This window comes from Kogia breviceps, chromosome 17 (assembly GCF_026419965.1).
Source record: "Kogia breviceps isolate mKogBre1 chromosome 17, mKogBre1 haplotype 1, whole genome shotgun sequence".
Lineage (NCBI taxonomy): Eukaryota > Metazoa > Chordata > Mammalia > Artiodactyla > Physeteridae > Kogia > Kogia breviceps.
The window spans coordinates 46280433-46302173 of record NC_081326.1 but is presented as its reverse complement, the minus strand read 5'-3'; the positions used below and the strand labels follow the sequence as shown (position 1 = coordinate 46302173).

Below are 21741 nucleotides of genomic sequence, written 5' to 3'. Positions count from 1 at the left end.
TTCCTTTGGTTTCCACTCTTCAGGTTATGTTCACAACAAACTTTACTGTGCCACTTTCATTACTATTTAGCTCTGGGTCTCAATGTCTTTTGTTACTTTTGGATTAGCCTTTTAACCTTTTCTCCTCTTTTCTCTTTGTTGATTCATTGCTATTGTGAGTTAATGAAAGTGTGATTCTTCTGCACATGATAAATCCCAGTGGCCACTGTTAAAAACTTTAGCATCTGGAATTTTAAGTCTTTGACCTGCGGTGTGAGCAGTGAGGTATTAAAGATTATGCTTTCCATGCAGCAAAGTAACAGCAGGGCTTCTGTGGTTATTAAAAAATTATATCTTTCATTTCCTGAGAGTACCAGTGTTTAACTGCCTTGGCAGTGTTAAAACTTTCCAGCAGTAGTAACTGGAAACTCTCACCAGTGGTATAGTTCTGAGAAGTAAGGAAACACTAAAACTGTGATTTTGATGATGGGTGGCAATTACAAGCTGTTTTCGGTCCAGTTTTTCAAGGAGAGTGTAGGGCAAGTTTCCTTCAGTACCACGAATAGCCCAGCAGTGATGGATCCCAACGAGGTACCGAGTGTTTTTGAAAGATGGCATTCCATAAAGTTCTGTTGAGGATTTGTGGCTGACTGTCATAAAAAGCAGTGAAATGCTGCTTTATCACACATCTTTGCTGCTGTTGAGTTCAGCTGCACATTGCTCATGCCAACCTTGTCATTGTAAATGTAAACATATTATGTAATTTAGGTTAAAACGTTCTCAGTTAAAAAATGCTATGTAAATTCTTATAAAAATTAATGTCACCAGCTCTGAAATAGCAGGCTCTTTTTGCATCAAAGACTCTTGTCCCACGAAAAAGAGAAACTGCCCTTTTCTTTTGAATTAGATGATGGTTTTGAAGTTTTGTTATTAAAAATGAATATTTAAAAAAAATTCAAGCTTACTGATTACAAATATTATGCCCATGGTTGAGCCATCATTTGGGATATAGGTGGATATAGATGAAAATTTTTATCCTAAACAAGTCACTAACAAATCAAATCCAGCAGTATATTAAATGATAAACCATGATCAATTAGTTATTCAAAGCATGAAAGGATGACATTATACATACTAGGAAAAGTACTGACTACATCACATTTGTAGATTGAAATATTGCTGTCCAGTTGCTCATTAAGCCTGTTTCTTCGCCCTCCCAGGCATACACCTAGTCCACGTTTCTCAACCTCCCTTGCACTTCGGTAAGGCTCCGTGCCTGAGTTCTGTCAAATGGAATGTTAGCTGAAAATGATGTGAGCCAGTTCCCGCTGCACCCATATTTGTGTGTGTGTGCAGTCGGTTACTCTTTGTCTCTCTGCCTCCACCTGCTGGCTGGGTGCAGACAATCCTGCCGAAGAATCTGAAGCCCTAACGGATGGCGGCGTCACAAGATAGAAGAGATGGGTCCTGAATAATCACTTGGAAGGCTACCTCAAGGACATCTGCATCTGTCGTGTGGGTGGTAACAGTTTCTTAAGCTACTAAAATTTTGAGGTTTGCTAGAGCAGTTAGCCCCCTTGATTAATACTGATAACAAAAAGTTATTTGATAAAATTCAACACCTACTGCTAACTAAAAATCATTGTCAAATGGAAGAGGATTCTTTATTAACTTGTTAAAAATATCCACCTTATATCAAATGCCAACATCGTTCTTAATGATGGAGTACTATAGGCATTTTCATTAAAATAAACAAGAAAGCCTGCTGCTACCACTATTAATGATTACTGGCTTCAACAGGTGAGAAATGAAATTATCATTATTTGAGATGAAAAGATCATCCACCTAGAAAATCCAGGAAAAATCAACTACAAAATTATTAGGGACTAAGGGACTTTAATAAAGTCATCTGTTACAAAATAAAAATTAAACATTAATATATTTTCTATGACCTTTAAAAAGTAAATTATATATCTTCCAAGATACTACTTAAAAAGAGGAGATAAAAGCCTCTGTGAAATTAAAAAATGATAGCCAAAATAAAAATTCAATAGAAATTTAGAAAAGTTTGAGATATTTTCTTAGAAAGAGAAAATTCAGAGATGAACAAAAGGAGAGGAAAGATAAGAAAACTGGAGCATCCATCCAGCTGATGAAAAGGAATTCCAGAGACAAAGAGCAAGCAGAGGGGAGGAACTTATCACATACATAATTCAAGAATATTCCACCCGGGACTTCCCTGGTGGCACAGTGGTTAAGAATCCGCCTGCCAAGGCAAGGGGCATGGGTTCGAGCCCTGGTCTGGGAAGATCCCACATGCCACGGAGCAACTAAGCCTGTGCGCCAAACTACGGAGCCTGCGCTCTAGAGCCCACAAGCCACAACTACTGAGCCCACGTGCCACAACTACTGAAGCCCGTGCGCCTAGAGCCTGTGCTCCACAACAAGAGAAGCCACTGCAATGAGAAGCCTGAACACCGCAACGAAAAGTAGCCCCTGCTCGCTGCAACTAGAGAAAGCCCGCACGCAGGAATGAAGACCCATCGCAGCCAAAAATAAATAAAATAAAAATAAATTTTTAAAAAAATAGAAAAAAAATTAAAAAAAAGAATATTCCACTGAATTGAATGACAAAACTAAAGCCCATGCTTTACTCAGATTTTGTTAGTTTTTATCTAATGTACTTTTTCTTTTCTAGGATACCACGTTACATTTACATCATGTCTCCTTAGGCTCTTCTTGGCTGTCACTGTTTCTCAGACTTTGATGATCTTGATAGTTTTGAGGAGTACTGGTTTTGAGGAGTATTTTGTAAAATGTCCATCTGTCTAGATTTATGTGACTGGACAAGTCATGACTAGAATGAAGTTATAGATTTTGGGGGAGGAAGATCACAGAGGTCAAGTGCCATTTTCAGCACACAGTGTGAAGGGTACATACTCTCAACATGACTTACTACTGTTGATACTGACCTTCACCTGGTGGAGGTAGTGTTTGTCAAGTTTCTCTATTGTAACAAATACTCTTCCCCCACGCTGTTCCCATACTGTATTCTTGGGGAGGAAGTCACTATGTGCTGTCCAGACTGAAGGAGTGGAGGGTCTTATACTGCACCTCAAGGGTGGCATATCTTTATAAATCAGTTGGATAAACACCTAGGAGTGTGATTGCTGGATTATATGGTAAGACCTTATTTAGTTGTGTGAGAAAACGCCCAGCTGTTTTTAAAGTGACTATACCATTTTGCATTTCTATCAGCAATGAATGAGCGTTCCCGTTGCTCTATAACCTCTGCAGAAATTGATGTCAGTTTCTTGGATTTTAACCATTTTAATAGGTGTGTAGCAGTATCTCATTATTGTTTTCCTTGCTATCTTTTTAAGTTATATGAGTTTAATGAACCTATGCCTGGTAATTTAGGAGTATCTCTGGATCTTTTGCTCTTGTCTGATGCTTGTGCCAATTCTTGTTCATGTATTGTCTTTTTGCATACCTGACTATGTTTGATTATATAATGGACATTACATTTGCAAAAGTATTCACAATGTATATAAAATGACATCTTCTTCCTCCAGAGAAAATTTTCATTTGTTTCTGCCTGGTGCCTGAGGGTACTAGTCATCCAGAACTACAGTATTCTAATCCCAAGGTTAGAGATTTTTCTAGTCCACCCAGATAACAAAGCGGGGTTGCTTTCCATATAGTTCATCTTACTCCTGGATGCATCCCTTTGAGGTCAAAATTCTGGCTCCCTTCTTGTCCTCCAGACTTTGAGGTTGTTGATAGCACTGTTAATGTCTCAGCCAGCTTTTCCAAATCATCAGATGCTCCCTAGGCAAAAGAAGAACCAAATGTTGGGCTTGGCAGTATGAGTTTCTCTTCTCCCAGATCTTAACCTGGCAATTTCACATGATCTTATTAGGTTTTTGTAACGTTTTCAGGATGATCTTGTTTTATTTCCCACTGTCAGGAGTGAAAGCAGGGGCCTGGGTTCCCTTTGCTTTACCCCATATCTCAGGTCTAAAACTGGCTTTAAAAAGTTATGACAAATATAGCTCTATAATTATATTTTGGGAAGAAACTGTGACAAAGAGAAAATAATACAAGTCCTGACTGTCTTCTCTTTCTCTAGTTAGAAAGAAGCTACTGGCTTATTAATCATGGAGCCACTGCTCTGAAAAATTATACCACTCCCTGGGCCAGAACCACTGTGTATAACCACAGAATACTCTACAATCTCATATACAGAGAAAATTTTATTACTGAAAAGGTCACACAAAGTTTTTGTATACAAAGTTTAAAAATGTGGAAAAGTTAATATTTACAACCTTTTTCATACAGTACATGATAATTTTCTTTTTAAGCTTTAACAGAATGTTAAATAGAGAAAAAAACCAAAAGTATAAGAAAACCTTGTTCAAGGAATAATAGTCATTGGAAACAAAATTAAGAAAATTCTTTAATATTTCAAAGTATGTTATATGAAATACATTTTATTCTGTTTATCAGGACTACATTTTTTTCCATTTGTTTGGCACTAACACTGCTAGCACATTTCTGAATGTTCAGCAAAATCCTATTTAGCTGCAGAGATGAATTCTACATGATGTCTGAGAAAGATACTGCACAAATGCAAAGGGTCTGTACTATTCTAAATGTTAAAAAACAAAAGTATAAGCAACTGTAAATGGTCATGCAAACATAATCTTGGGTGGTCATGATATATAAAAAAAAGGAAATCAATTGCACTTGGCTTAATTTATAAAGGAGTAACATTTCATCTACTAATCCTTCGGGACATTTTATTTTAAAAACTCAGAAGGATCAGCCAGCAGCATAATATTATCAACAGTGGACACTCAGTAAGCACCTTATTTCAGCTGCATAATAGATCTGTGAAATTCCTAAACCAACTAGACTTTATAAAATTCACACACTGAAGATGATAAGGTAGAGTAAATGGATTTTTTTAGTTGAATTCCCATAACATCTTTTGGTGTATCAACTATTTTTTATATTACAAAATAACACTATTTTTCAATTTTCTCAGAAATTCAGTGTAAAAGCTACCAAAGCAGTGCTAAAATAAGGTATTGGAATAACATAATAAAAACATTTGAAAAGACTTTCCAGGATTTCTATAAAAAGCTCAAAACATATAAACTTGTTTTCAAATATATAAAAAAAAGATACAAAGGTTAAGTTTTAAATACTTCAGCAAAGAAAAATCTTGATTTTATACCATAAAAGTGAAATAGCATAGTACAACTTAAAATACTTTTAACAAGAGTAGACTCTTCATAAATAGAAAAGGAAGGTTCCTCTAATACTCTTTCCTCCCACACAACTTAAAAAATATCATTAACCTGCACATTTCCATTTTGGGGGTATACTGTTGTCAATTAACCTCTATGTGAAATGAATCATATTCTCAGAATCTATTGTGTCCAGTGTAACAGGAGGCAATGTAGCTTTAAGTGCAGAAGAAGAATATAACAGTGATTCTTATAAGACAGTGTACTGTCACCTCCAGTGTAACAGGAATTCACTTCTTAGTAATGCGATGATCTGTTTTTCAAGTATCTGAGTGACCACCAGTGCCCTGCTCTTTTCCAACTCCTGACGCTGAGTGAACAAGCAGTGATGTGGAGCCTTTGAGGCTGCTTGGCTCTGAAGACCTGGGAACATGCAAGCTGTTGCTCTGTACCGGGCCAGTTTCAGTAATATCACTCTTTGGAGTTACCCTAGATAAAAGAACAAAAGCTGATGTACATACACACCAAAGCACAAATGTGATTCCAGCTGTCCTCATAATTGCTGTTTCTCTTTCCATGAGTTTTACTCCCAACCAGTATCCACTTTTATCAGAAATAATCAACTCTTTATGTATACTCTTTAACTCCTCAAAGTTCAAATAATTTATTTTCAAATACAATTTTTGCTAACTTCAGAAACTTCATCAAGCACCACACATGTATGGGCTGAGCATGGTGTCTCGTGGGGAATAAGACAGCTTGATTCCTGCCTTCAGTTTAGCAAATTTTTTATTGATTTCCTACCATGGATCAGACACTGTGTGAGAGGTTGGGAGCACAAAGATGAGTCCGAACTCAGCTCTGCCTTCGAGGAGTTTACAAATCAAGTGGAAGATAAAGGCATGTATCTAATCATACATAATCCAGTATGCAAAAGCTGTTGGAGGTACATTTGGCCTATTTGGGAGGAGATGAGGTAAGACAACCTCGAGACCTTAAAGTAGTCAGCTGTCAATATTTTGGCTAATTCAATATTTACCTGTGTTTGGATCACCTATGACCATTTGGAAAAATTAAAGATAATGTCAATATCCTTTCATGTTCAGAAAATAACATTTTATAATCATCTTCATATAAAATGACAAATACCTCTTATTTATTTATTTCTGCATCTATTGAGGTGATCATATGGTATTTATTCTTCAGTTTGTTAATACGGTGTATCACATTGATTGATTTGCGTATATTGAAGAATCCTTGCATTCCTGGGATAAACCCTACTTGATCATGGTGTATGATCCTTTTAATGTGCTGTTGGATTCTGTTTGCTAATATTTTGTTGAGGATTTTTGCATCTATATTAATCAGTGATATTGGTCTGTAATTTTCTTTTTTTGTAGTATCTTTGTCTGGTTTTGGTATCAGGGTGATGGTGGCCTCACAGAATGAGTTGGGGAGTGTTCCTTCCTCTGCAATTTTTTGGAAGAGTTTGAGAAGGATGGGTGTTAGCTCTTCTCTAAATGTTTGATAGAATTCACCTGTGAAGCCATCCGCTCCTGGACTTTTGTTTGTTGGAAGATTTTTAATCACAGTTTCAATTTCATTCCTTGTGATTGGTCTGTTCATATTTTCTATTTCTTCCTGGTTCAGTCTTGGAAGGTTATAACTTTCTAAGAATTTGTCCATTTCTTCCAGGTTGTCCATTTTATTGGCATAGAGTTGCTTGTAGTAGTCTCTTAGGATGCTTTGTATTTCTGCAGTGTCTGTTGTAACTTCTCCTTTTTCATTTCTAATTTTATTGATTTGAGTCGTCTCTCTCTTTTTCTTGATGAGTCTGGCTAATGGTTTATCGATTTCGTTTATCTTCTCAAAGAACCAGCTTTTAGTTTTATTGATCTTTGCTATTGTTTCCTTTGTTTCTATTTCATTTATTTCTGCTCTGATCTTTATGATTTCTTTCCTTCTGCTAACTTTGGGTTTTGTTTGTTCTTCTTTCTCTAGTTCCTTCAGGTGTAAGGTTAGATTGTTTGATATTTTTCTTGTTTCTTGAGGTAGTCTTGTATAGCTATAAACTACCCTCTTAGAACTGCTTACGCTGCATCCCATAGGTTTTAGATTGTCGTGTTTTCATTATCATTTGTCTCTAGGTATTTTTTGATTTCCTCTTTGATTTCTTCAGTGATCTCTTGGTTATTTAGTAACGTATTGTTTAGCATCCATGTGTTTGTGCTTTTTACATTTTTTTCCCTGTAATTCATTTCTAATCTCATAGCGTTGTGGTCAAAAAAGATGCTTGATATGATTTCAATATTCTTAAATTTACTGAGGCTTGATTTGTGACCCAAGAGGTGATCTATCCTAGAAAATGTTCTGTGTGCACTTGAGAAGAAAGTGTAATCTGCTGTTTTTGGATGGAATGTCCTATAAATATCAATTATATCTCTCTGGTCTATTATGTCATTTAAAGCTTCTATTTCCTTATTTATTTTCATTTTGGATGATCTGTCCATTGGTGTAAGTGGGGTGTTTAAGTCCCCCACTATTACTGTGTTACTGTCAATTTCCTCTTTTATAGCTGTTAGTAGTTGCCTCATGTATTGAGGTACTCCTTTGTTGGGTGCATATATATTTATAATTGTTATATCTTCTTCTTGGATTGATCCCTTGATCATTATGTAGTGTCCTTTCTTGTCTCTTGTAACATTCTTTATTTTAAAGTCTATTTTATCTGATATGAGTATTGCTACTCCAGGTTTCTTTTGATTTCCATTTGCATGGAATATCTTTTTCCATCCCCTCATTTTCAGTCTGTATGTGTCCCTAGGTCTGAAGTGGGTCTCTTGTAGACAGCATATATATGCGTCTTGGTTTTGTATCCATTCAGCGAACCTGTGTCTTTTGGTTGGAGCATTTAATCCATTCACATTTAAGGTAATTATCGATGTGTATGTCCCTATGACCATTTTCTTAATTGTTTTGGGTTTGTTTTTGTAGGTCCTTTTCTTCTCTTGTGTTTCCCACTTAGAGAAGTTCCTTTAGCATTTGTTGTAGAACTGGTTTGGTGGTGCTGAATTCTCTTAGCTTTTGCTTGTCTGTAAAGCTTTTGATTTCTCCATCGAATCTGAATGAGATCCTTGCTGGGTAGAGTAATCTTGGTTGTAGGTTCTTCCCTTTCATCACTTTAAGTATATCATGCCACTCCCTTCTGGCTTGTAGAGTTTCTGCTGAGAAATCAGCTGTTAACCTTATGGGAGTTCCCTTCTGTGTTATTTGTCATTTTTCCCTTGCTGCTTTCAATAATTTTTCTTTGTCTTTAATTTTTGCCAGTTTGATTACTATGTGTCTTGGCGTGTTTCTCCTTGGATTTATCCTGTATGGGACTCGCTGCACTTCCTGGACTTGGGTGGCTATTTCCTTTTCCATGTTAGGGAAGTTTTCAACTATTATCTCTTCAAATATTTTCTCTGGTCCTTTCTTTCTCTCTTCTCCTTCTGGGACCCCTATAATGTGAATGTTGTTGTGTTTACTGTTGTCCCAGAGGTCTCTCAGGCTGTCTTCATTTCTTTTCATTCTTTTTTCTTTATTCTGTTCCACAGTAGTGAATTCCACCATTCTGTCTTCCAGGTCACTTATCCGTTCTTCTGCCTTAGTTATTCCACTATTGATTCCTTCTAGTGTAGTTTTCTTTTCAGTTATTGTATTGTTCATCTCTGTTTGTTTGTTCTTTAATTCTTCTAGGTCTTTGTTAAACATTTCTTGCATCTTCTCGATCTTTGCCTCCATTCTTTTTCTGAGGTTCTGGATCATCTTCACTATCATTATTCTGAATCCTCTTTCTGGAAGGTTGCCTATCTCCACTTCATTTAGTTGTTTTTCTGGGGTTTTATCTTGCTCCTTCATCTGGTACATAGCCCTCTGCCTTTTCGTGTTGTCTATCTTTCTGTGAATGTGGGTTTTGTTCCACAGGCTGCAGGATTGTAGTTCTTCTTGCTTCTCTTTATTTTATATATATATATATATATATATATATATTTTTTTTTTTTTAAATTTATTATTTATCTTTGGCTGCGTTGGGTCTTCATTGCTATGTGCAGGCTTTTAGTTGTGATGAGCAGGGGCTACTCTTCATTGTGGTGTACAGGCTTCTCATTGCGGTGGCTTCTCTTGTTGCAAAGCACAGGCTCTAGGCACGAGAGGTCAGTAATTGTGGCTCGTGGGCTTAGTTACTCTGCGGCATGTGGGATCTTCCCAGACCAGGGCTCGAACCCGTGTCCCCCGTGTTGGCAGGTGGATTCTTTACGACTGCACCACTAGGGAAGTCTGACAAATACCTTTTAGACAATACTATAATGTAGTACTAATTGAAACTTAATGGCCTGTATTTTATATGAATCTTAAACATTTCTCTAAATATACAACCAACTGTTAACAATTACCACAGAAATGAACATTACTTTTCTATTTGAACAATAAACATGAAAGGGTCTTCTCAATGCTAAGAATTAAACTACGAAATAGCATTTATAGGCAAAACCCAAACTTCCTTGGATTAAGTGTATAGACATGTCATCTCAAAGAATGCTTTCTTTCCAGATATGTCATGCTTTAATGAAAAATGTGCAATGCAGTATTCAAAAGATTCATGGTTTAAGATAGCAAAGTCCAAGCTCACCTTCCTTCACTCCGTGCACTTTCAGACACACTGCTCTTATCATTCACATTGCCTGCCCGGCCTTTCCCATCGGTCTGTTCCCCGCAGGGTTTGGTGCTGGATGCTGCTGGGGAGGCAGGTTCCTCACAGTCCTGTTCTCGTAATTTGGAGGTGCTCGCTCCATCCGCTCTCACCTCTCTCACTGATGTTTCTGGTGAGGTTTGTATTTCTGTCAAAGTTTCTTGTCCTAAGTAATCATGGTTAGTGATTGCTACTGCAGAAGTGCCATGATTTGCTGTAGCTCCTGTGCTGGTTCCCATGGATTTGGAAATGACCTTCAGCTTATGTGAACTTGGTTTGTAGTGCTTCTTCTTGTGTTTAACTTTAGAATTGTGCTTTAAGAAAAACTCACACGACTCCTGTAGTACTCTTCGACTTTCACTGATTGGACTGTAAGAAAATCCAAGGAGAGAGTTTACTTGATAAATGTTAAGTGTTATAACAGAAATCATAAAGCATATCACATATCTTGTGCCAAAAATCCTAATTCATTAAAGTTACGATCTATATGACTTACATTATTTATAAAATCTGGGATTATAAATACTATGAGATATAAGTAGATTGCCATGAAATGAAATCTTTTTGTGCATACACTGTTAGTTGCTTTTGTCAGCATAAAGAGTAGAAAGAAATTAAATAGACAAAATCAGAAGATGAGGGCAAGAAAACTCAAACCAGCATAAAGTAGGGGATTATCGGTATGTGTATCATATATAAATATATCACATATGAAAGTAAACCAGAGAGAAAGAACACAGAATATAATTAATGGTCTTTGTTTAAATGCAATTGTTTTCTTTCTAACATTCAAGTTATATCAAGTTATTCTGAAGTTAGTGTGGGATAGAGATATAATACAGGATACAGGTTAGAAATATAATAAGAGTTCAAAAAAATTAAAGTCCAATTAAATGCAATTCTTCAGACTTCAAAAACTTATTTGTGAAAAGGTTCTGAAATTTTTACCACAAAAAGAGTTCATTAATCAAACCAATTGGGAACAGTTTAAAAAACTCTATACTACATTGTTGATTGTACACAATGTATAACATATATAAATAAAATGAACTATTTACTCATAAATGTAAATCTACTATATTGTTACAGAATATTCCATAAGCTCAAATTTTTACCATCGTAAGCAAGGCAAATAAGTGACATGTTAAGTCAGTATTATGTGTAATAAAATTTAAAGGTAATGATTGTACATCACATTTGAATCATACTCTATAGACTGCCTTACATATATTTGACCCATTTCATCTTTCATCATTGATAAAAAAGGATAAAATTATTTAAAATTCTGAACCCAAAACAATGAACTTAATGATAGCAGTAATAATACTTGATATATTATAAGCCATGGAAAGAAAATGCACTTTTTACAAACTTTTCATTCATATTTCAATAGAATAGTACATGTCAAAGACTACTGTAACAAATGCTAAAATAAAGCATATCTCTCCATGAAAAAGATTCCAACTTGAAACAACAGTTGACATAACGAAACTCCAGTACAATGACTTGGCATTTGATCTATTTATTTTAAAACAATGTCAGATAATTCAATAGATTCTTACTCTTTCTTGCGACTTCGTTTAAAAAACCCAGCCCATTCTGTGCATGTCTTTTTGCTTCCAACCCAGAAGACAGCAGAGATGCCAACAATTAATGTCATCAGATATTTTATCATAAATAAAGCCAACTCTGGTCGAGTTTCTGCTTTTGCCTACAAAAATGTAATGAATAAGAATTTTAGTGATACATTTAAAGTGGAGAAAAGTCTATACAGTCAATGCAAAACTTGAACAAAAAGTATAAATCAGTTTGTTTTATTATGAAATGTTTGATATAACATAATATGAAAAGTGCTTTAAGTGTAATATAGAAGTTCTGAACAAAGAACTTTTATAAAAATATATAGCTAGAAAGGGAAAAATACTTATTAAATATATTTAGGAAGGACGTCTTACATCTTGGCTTGATATCTGGCATTTTTTTTCCCTATAAGTACAGCAGCTTCTTATAATTGCCAAAATATCTGCCTCTCAATATTTATCTTTTACTTCACTATAATCTATAAAAAAATACATTTAAACTCATTATAACACATACTATTTTAGAGTCTTTATGCATTGTTGATGTTTTGTTACAAAAACTTAGAGCAAAATAAGTATCAGTAAAATGTAAAAATGTGGAAATTTTGTAAAAATTAAATCATACTTTTCTTTCAAGCATAAACTTTCAAATATTATTTTTTAAATGTTACAAGTATCAAAATACTATACATTATGCATTATATCTTGCTTTTTACACTTAGTAATATTTCTTGGAGACCATTCTAGAGCACTTCATTCTTTTTAAAGGCTGTTCCATTGTGTGGATGAACTATAATTTATTCAGCTATCCCTACTAATAGATATTCAGGTTATTTCCAACCTATTGCCGTTGCAAATAATGTTGCAGTGACTATCTTTGTATGTATATAATTTCTCACATTTGTGAACAGAGCTGTTGAAAAATTCCCAGAAGGACAGGATCAGAGTATGAGCATTTTAAATGCCAGATATTATCAAAATGCTTTCCACAGAAGGTTGAACTAATTGAATAGCAAAGTCTAGAACGTGTATTTTGCCAGTTTCATCAATACAGTGGTTATAAAACCTGTCATAAGCAGAAATATAATTTTATTATAACTTTAATTTGCATCTGTCTTATAACATTTTTCATATGTTTAAGAACAGCTTTTTTATTTTCCTTTTTTGTGACCCCTCTATACCTTCTTTTCTCATTTTTATATCAGATTGTTGGTTTTTTTCTTATTGATCTATAGGAACTCTTTATAAATAAGGAAATTAGCTCTTCAATTATGATGTGATGTGTGAATAAATTTTCCCAGTTGGTCTCCTGACTTTGATTATGGTGGGGTTTTTTTTTTTTTTTTTTTTTTTTAATTTTTTTTAACATCTTTATTGGAGTATAATTGTTTTACAATAGTGTGTTAGTTTTCCCTCTACAACAAACTAAATCAGTTATACATACACACATGCTCCCACATCTCCTCCCTCTTGCATCACCCTCTCTCCCACCCTCCCTATCCCACCCCCCCAGGCGGTCACAAAGCACAGAGGTGATCTCCCTGATGGTGGGGTTTTTTGCCATGCAGAATCTGAAAAAAGTTTTTTCCTTAGTCAAATTTAGCAATCTTTTCTTTTATAGCTCCTGAATTTTATATCATAAAGTCCTTCCCCACTATAATATTAGAATTTTCTCACTTTATCTTATAATATCGTTTCTTTCTTTACATGAAACATAATCTTAAAAAAACATATATCCTGGGCTTCCCTGGTAGTGCAGTGGTTGAGATTCTGCCTGCCAATGCAGGGGACATGGGTTCGAGCCCTGGTCTGGGAAGATCCCACATGCCGCGGAGCAACTAGGCCCGTGAGCCACAACTACTGAGCCTGCGCGTCTGGAGCCTGTGCTCCACAACAAGAGAGGCCGTGGTAGTGAGAGGCCCGCGCACCGCGATGAAGAGTGGCCCCCGCTTGCAGCAACTAGAGAAAGCCCTCGCACAGAAACGAAGACCCAACACAGCTAAAAATAAAAATTAATTAATTAATTAATTAATTTAAAAATAATAATAAAAAATCATATATCTTAAACTTTTTAGTAGTATGTAACAGTTGTCTTCCCCCTCTAGTTTGCCAAAAATACTGAGGAATCTAGGAGACATTTAATACAGCAGTATCACTTTAAGAGAGCTCGCTTATTAATCATATAGTAAAAACAGACAATGGATAACACACTATAGACAGGATGTAAGGCAAGTAAAACCATTATCCCCACATATCAGTATGTAAAATAGATTTCACTGTGTTACAGTGCAGTAATTTTCTAGAATATAAATTATGTAAAATAATTCAGCCCACACATTGCTTGATCTGATACACTGTGATGACAGTACTCACACTCAATATAATTAGTTAATATCATATATAAATATTCAAGAAAATGTATAAAATCTATTAAAAACAAAGTTTCTATTTAAAAAAACTAAAATGCTTTAAGAGATTTTCCATTTTCAGATTTTTTTTTTTTAATCTTAAAATCACCACTTTAATCCAACCAGTAGCATCAGAAACATATGAAACGTATTTTGTTTTAATTGTGCGTTTTGTCATAAGAAATGACAGGGTGGTTTTGGCATAAGTTCTGTTTTTATAAGCATATACAAGCAAAGTATAAGATGATATACACCATTTTATTATAAACCTAAATAAGGGTTTCCCCAACTAACTGAAGAATTAAAAACAACTACTTCTCTCTCTTTTTTTTTTTTTGGCTGCTCCGTTTGGCTTGCAGAGTCTTAGTTCCCCAATCAGGGATTGAACCCTGGCCCCCTAAAGTGGAAGCTCCAAGTCCTAACCACTGTACTGCCAGGAAAATCCTGCAAGTTACTTCTCTTTTTCTCCTTATGACAAGACCTGTTCTGATTCTGTTCTGCAGTACTATTCATCTGCCTTTGCAATCCAATTTAATTTTTAAAAGAATAGCTAAAGGAGGTACTTTACTATTGTAACTGAAGCTAAAACTTTAGGAAAGAACTTTTGGGACACTTACCCTAGTTTCAACTGAGGCGTAGGGAACAACTCCCTCTGTCTATTGGATTTTCTTACCTGAAATCTAATTTTATGGTCATGACTAATTCAAAGATATTTCCAAGGAACATCTGCCATGTTAAAATTAAATAGTGAAATAACACAAATGATAGGTTTTACCTGGTAAGGACATGGGATGTGGTACTGACGACAATGGTCAGAGACCCAAGTTATCTCCCAGGTTATCCTGTTCACTTGCTCATAGACGTAACATCCAAGAAGTGTCACTAATGGCACAAGATACAGGCCACTGAAGACTCCAATTCGAATCATAAATTTCTTTAGTTTCTCTTGGTTCCGGCCATCATGTTGTATAACTTGTCGAACATGATTTAAGGAAATAATGCCAGCTAAAAGAAGAGAGAGCCCAACAAACACACAAAGGCACAGTGGCAGGAGTACAAAGTAGCGAGAGGCATCCAGGTCATAAAGGCCGACAAAGCAAACTCCACTAATATTGTCTCCTTCAACTTTGTTCATAGCAAGAAGCATAACGGTCAGAAAGCCTGGCATTCCCCATGCAACAGCATGAAACCACACTGCTTTTTGTTCAATGGCTTCACAACTCCATTTTCTCCCAGCAGCTAAGAACCAAGTAATGGTAAGAATCACCCACCACACAGTGCCAGCCATTGTGAAAAAATACAAAAACATAAACAAAACGGTGCAAGCCTTATTTTGAGAGCCTAGAACAACTGTGTCACCAAGTTCTAGTTTCTCATCTGCCTTATTGCAGGCTGTGCTATTGCCTAGCAAGAATCCAATGAAGTACATAAGAGATACAATGCTGTAACAGACAGAGTAATATATAATTGGTCTCTCAGGGTATCTGAACCTTCTAACATCAATTAAAAATGTAAGGAATGTAAACAGAGTTGCACAAAGACAAAATATTGAAACTATTCCAATAAAACTTTTTGCAAACTCTAGCTCATCACTTTTAAAATACATGTTGGGGCATGGAGGTGCACATTGGTCAATTCCCAGAAACTTATAGCCTTGTCCCCCAGAAGTCTTAAGATGCCTTGGACACCAAAATCCAATGTCTCTTTGGACTTGTTCTGTTTTCTTGTGAGGACTGAGAAACTCTGTGTGTTGATCAAAAGTTACAGGAACAGACTCATCACAGTACTGTAATCTGTAAAGATTTTAAAAAATAATACATGAAGTTGACATTTTTGAGTCACTATTTTAATACTCTGTTTTCCAACTATAAAATATTTCCTTATGCATTCATAACTGATGGGAAGACATACGAGCTTAAACAGATTACAGCTTTAGAGCTGGGGAGAAAGTTTTGAAGTTGACTAAAAACTTGTAGGTGTTAATGACGCCCCAACACACTAACAAATATATTAAGTATCAGGCAAGTGAACATGAAAACTCCCTTACTCAGAAAACAATCAATTAATAATTGTTAAATAATTTCTGGTTTCAAGACTAAGTACTTAAGAAAGAATTTATCTTGATTGGTATTCTCTAGACAAAAAAATTCTGGCTTGTCTGTTTAAGCATTTGAAATATGTCTTGGGGAAATTAGTTTTTATTTTCTAGCATCCATGAGCAAAGTAGATCAGCCACATAGTAAGGTGATGACAACTAAAATAACTGAAATGAGATCATTTCCTGGATGGAGAGGACAGAGTTCAAGTGATATCTAAGCTCATAAAGAAGGGCAAGAAGAGGAAGGCCGAGGACCAGCTTAACTCACATCACCATTTTGTTGCAGTGTGGCTGTTTGCCTCCCTTGTTTATGGGCAGACCGGAGTGATAGAAAGGGATATTGCTGTTTTGTGCAGAACTTTATCACTGAGTTATCTCCACACATCAGAATTATTTTGGAGGATCTACATAGTTTAGAAATTAGTGAAGGTTTTTAAGGAGAAAGCGTTTGAAATATGTTTTAGATAAGAATAGAAAATAATAAAACATATGCCCATAAAAACAACACAGATGTATCTACAAGCTTTTTCAAAAGATAGTATGTCAGTTTTGTTTTATATCTTTTTAAATAAAGCAATATAACATTACAGATACAGTTTGGGACCCCTTTCTGGTCCTATTCTCTTTTCTCTCTCTTCCAAATTATTCATTACTACAAGTTCAGTTTTTATTTCTCCTCATGCATTTTAAAATATTTTATTATGTTATTTTCCATCTACAGTGTTATATAGTATTATTTTACAGGTTTTGAACTTTATATAAATAACATTGTGCTATATACATCATACTTTTTTTTTTACTTATGCTATAATTTTTAGATTTATCCATATTGACAGATGTGGGTCAACTGCCTTCATCTTATAACTGTATAGTAGTATTCTAGTGTGTAAGTACATCACAATTTACTTATCATTCTTACAGTGGACTTTCAGACTTTTTCTCATTTAAAAAAAATTACAAATAATGCTACAATAAGTATTCTTGCTTACGATTCCTTGTTTGTGAAAAAGTTTCTATAGAAGGGGATCTCCTAAGATGTGTGGCATGAGCATCTTCACCTTTACTATGAATTAAGTTGTTCTGGAAAGTGATTATGTATCTACCAGAAATGTATGAGTTCCATAAGGGTCTGTAGTTTCTTCAGTCTACAGATAAAGAAACAAAAAGAGAGCCACCTTCCTTCCTAGATTTATTATATGAGGTGTCATTATGTTAGTATAATATTTCAAATTACAAGCTCCCAATGTCTAGAGAATAGGAGATAAAAGTAATTAATCAAGACAGATGCAAAAAGGTCCATGAATTGATAATAAGGCCCATTTCTCCCCAGTTTAGGGCAAAGGCACCATGACACATTCTCATAGAACTATGTACCCTCATTTGTTGTATTAACACGGTTGTAATTTTGCATTTATTTTTATGATTATTTGATTATTCTCTGTTCCTTCCACCCCACTGTGAGTTCCCTGAAAACAAGAACCAAGTCTGGTTTTGCTCACCACTGTTTACAGTGTTGATATATAGTAAATACCTAATATATATTAAGTGTGCAGTAAACAGCTGTTGACTTAAATAATGAAAGCCTGTCACTAATATTCTGGAAAATTAATACCAATATTGAAATATCATCAGTAGCTTTCAGCTGAAAACATAATTTACCTGTCACATTCAAGTTCCTCAGGCCATCGGATCCCAAAAGTGTCCATTAATTTTTTGCAGTCAGAATACACTTTCTCACAAAATTTACGACAGGGTGGAACCACATCAATTTGCTCTGTGCAGGTTGGTACAAAAGCTTTGCAAAGGAAAGTTTCAACATTTGGTGAACATTCCAGATTTGCAAGAGGAAGAAAAAGCTATTAAGAAAAACAGTAAGATAAGGTTAGAAAACATTTTAATATAACAAATGAATTTTTTAGTATATACTTTTTCACTTAGTCTCCAAAAGAATCTTTAAATCTCACTCTCAATATAATCAAATTTGAGGAGATAATTTTGTTTAGTTAGACATAAGAACCCTTAATACACAGTGAAATATTATTTTACTCAACTATGCATTTTTCAAGAAGACATGCTAAAACAAAACAAATCAAAAGTATGAGTTGATTGCTAGATGAAATAGATCATACAAATATTTAATTTGTAAGTATATGCTAAAATACCTTAACACTTTACTGTGCATTCTAGAGAATAAAGGATTGTTTGGGGTGGAGGGAACAGCATGAAAAAAGGTATGAGTATCACAAGAACATGGAGAATTCAGGGCAAGAAGTCCAGTATGACTACAAGATAAGGTCAAAGAGGTGAAGTCAAGGACAGAGTAGAGAGAGATGAGACTGGAGAGGTTCTCTGGACCTGATCACGGAGAGCATGGATGACATGCTAAATTGCTTGGATTTAAAAATAAGGAGTGGGATACTATGGGAGAGTTGTAAGCAGGAGGTGTCTCTACAGTCTGACAGCTAAGTTTGAATGCTAGCTCCACATTTACTAGTTTTATACCTTTGGCAAGTTACATAAATTCTGTGTGCCTTAGTTTCTTCATCTGTAAACTGGCAATAATAACAGTACCTGTCTCATAAGATCGTTATGAATACTAAGTTAATAAATGTAAAGCATTTATATCAGTGTCTGGCATACAGGTAAGTACTCAATAAATATTAGTTATTGTGATTACCCTTTAGAGAGTGTGGATAGGTTCTGGAAAAACATGGTAGATTGAGCACATATGTTTATCTCCTTTCGCTCCTCCTTGCTTCCTTAGTAACATGACAATAAAGAAAAAAAAGGTACTAATCTATTAGTAAGTGAACAAGAGAAACTACATTAGCATATCTGAGTTTTCCAAAGAACAAAAATGAAACAAAACAACAAAAAAGAAAGCCCTAAACTTTGAGCAACAGAAAGCTATTAGAGGAGTGATAAGTCACTTAACGGGACAAAGCTGGAGTGGAGGGATTCACATGAGAATGAGCTGATTTGCCCTAAAGAATCTGAGAGTCTCAGTTCTTTGAAGCACCAAGTAGCATAAAAGGCTAAAATTGGAGGAATGTTTACAAATTACTTCCTCACTATGTCACCCCCTATCCCCACCCACACAGCCAGATGACCACCGCATTCTACCAGAGATGTTTCCAGAAGAGATGGCACTAGAGACGTTCTGCACTTGGGTATCAGGCACAGAGCAGGGCAGAAGTACAATCCACAGTGACGAAAGGGGGACTGAGTAAGAGTCTACCTACAGAAACAGGAAGTCCTCACCTTCTTTCCTGCTCTATTCCCAAAAGGCTGGCAAACAGGCATATACCTACCATCCCCAATCTTTGAAAAAACCCAAGAGTCTTGGAGAAAAGACCTCTCTCTACATATTGACAATGAAAAAGCTACTCAACCTCAAGCTCACCTTACCACAAAGCCCACCGGTGACCAGTCCCATTCATGCACACAGAGCTTTTCAGGGCCCCACAAACATGAACAGGCAGCCAAGGATCATCAGGCATTTGAAGAAAGCATCATGAAAGACAGAGACCAAAACAAGCAAGCAGATAAAAGGAAATTTGGAGGAAATAGAGACTATGCAGGGAACAGAAGAAAACAAATCACAAAACAAACAAAACCCTGAATAACTTAAGTGAGAAGTTATCGCTTCCATTAAAAAAGAATAAGATGCTATGGAAAATTTAAAAATAGTAAGATAGCTGAAATTTAAAACTCTATAGAAGGATTAGAAGATAAAGCTGAAGGAAGAGATGGACAATAGGAGGATCACTCCAAGTGTCCAACTCCTGACTAAAGGACTTCCAGAAAGAAACAAGGAAAATGCGAGTTGGGGTGATTATCAAAGAAGAAATTAAGAACATTTCTCAGAACAGAAGGATACCAGTTTCCACACTGAAAAGGTTGGCAGCACACTGCAATCCTGCTACTAAAACATTTCTGGGGTAAAACGTCAGTCAATGAACTCTGTTTTACAGAGATCTCTCTCACATTCTCCTCTTTTTTCAAACCTCCAGTTCCACTCGCCATCCTCTCAGTTAATGATTCTGTTCCTAGTTCACTGAGAAATCAGAAATAACCAGAAGACAACTTCCTTATTCTCTCACAAAAGTTACCAAACCTAACTGCAGCTTATCCACATTCTCTGCCTTCACTATTTCAATGGCTGAACAGCTTGAACTCCTAACCAACCAAGTCTTCCATTTGTACACTGGATCTCTTCCCACTTGTCTAGTCAAGGACTTTGCTCTGGTGACTGTCCTGTCTCCTATTCTTGCAGTAATTTCCCCCTCTGTGTTACAGTGATTTCCCCTCTCATACAAACTTACTCTATTATCTCTCACCATAAAAAAAAAAAAAAATCTTTCCTTGGGCTTCCCTGATGGCGCAGTGGTTGAGAGTCTGCCTGCCGATGCAGGGGACACGGGTTCGATCCCTGGTCCGGGAAGATCCCACATGCCGCGGAGCAGCTAAGCCTGTGCACCACAACTACTGAGCCTGCGCTCCAGAGCCTGCATGCCACAACTACCGAAGCCTGTGAGCCTAGAGCCTGTGCTCCACAACAGGAGAAGCCACTGCAATGAGAAGCCCGCGCATCGCAACCAACAGTAGTAGCCCCTGCTCGCCGCAACTAGAGAAAGCCCGCATGCAGCAACAAAGACCCAGTGCAGCCAAAAATTAAAGAAAACAAAAAAACTTTCCTTGACTCCACATTCCCACCCCCACCCAGCTATTATTTCATTTTTCTCTTCCTCTTTATAGAAAAAACCCTGAAAACAGTTGTCTTTACCCACTTTCTCCAATTCTGCTCTTCCATTTCCTTTTGAGCCCACTCTCCAATCAGGTTTTGTCCCCATACTTTAATGAAACAGCTTGTCAAGGTTACCAATAAACTTCAAATTGTCAAATCCAATGGTCAGTTCTGAGTCCTCATCCTACTCAACTCTTTAACATTTGACACAGTGGGATCCTGTCCTCCTCCTGAGACACTTTTTTCATTTGGCTTCTAGAATACGAATTTTCCTGAATTTCTACAGATCTCACTGTCTGTTCCTTTTCTGATTTCTTCCATTTCTCAAGTCTCAATATTGAAGAGCTCCAGGGCTCAATCCTCAGACCTCTACCCTATGTATACCCACTCCTCAGGAGAAACTAATCCAGAATCATGGTATTAAATACCAACTATACATGAAGGATTCACAAATTTATTTCTGGCCTCCATCTCTCCTGTGAACCCTAGACTTGAATGACCATCTGCCTTCTGGACAACTCCACTTGGCTGTCAACACACTATCTCAAACCCACCATGTCCAAAACACAACTCAAACCCACTACACCCTATCCCCAAAACACTCCCTTAGTCTTCCCATCTCAGTAATGTGGTACTACCATTCACCAAGTTACTCAGGCCAAGAATCTAAACATTCATCCTCTACTCCTCTCTTTCTCTTACCCCATATCCAATCCATCAGCAAATCCTATTGGCTCTCCTTCCAAAATATATTTCAAATGTGACCATTTCTCACTGTTATTAAGTTACTACATCTCAGCCAGTATATATTTCACCTAGACTACTGAAATAGCCTCCTAACAGGTCTCACTACTTACCACTCTTGCTAATCTTACAATTTCTGTACCAATCCATACTCCTACAGATGCGATTCTTTAAAATGCAAGTTTGTCCTTGTTCAAA

The 21741-nt window shown here is 36.1% G+C and overlaps 1 protein-coding gene across 3 annotated transcripts in view; it reads right to left on the bottom strand.

The window, feature by feature from the left end:
- Positions 1-2605: 2605 nt before the first annotated feature.
- FZD6 (frizzled class receptor 6) overlaps positions 2606-21741 on the bottom strand; it is a 36484-nt gene continuing 17348 nt past the window's right edge. For 2 of the 3 annotated variants that reach the window (XM_059043117.2, XM_067017171.1), the window contains exons 3-7: positions 17712-17908; positions 14730-15747; positions 11529-11677; positions 9907-10335; positions 4223-5723 (exon numbers count right to left, since the gene is read on the bottom strand). In XM_059043117.2, the coding sequence (XP_058899100.1) occupies positions 5555-5723; positions 9907-10335; positions 11529-11677; positions 14730-15747; positions 17712-17908 (1962 nt within the window). In that variant the 3' untranslated portion in view covers positions 4223-5554. Of the gene's footprint in view, positions 3811-4222; positions 5724-9906; positions 10336-11528; positions 11678-14729; positions 15748-17711; positions 17909-21741 lie in introns of those variants that run through there. The other variant, XM_059043119.2, reaches the window with a different exon arrangement.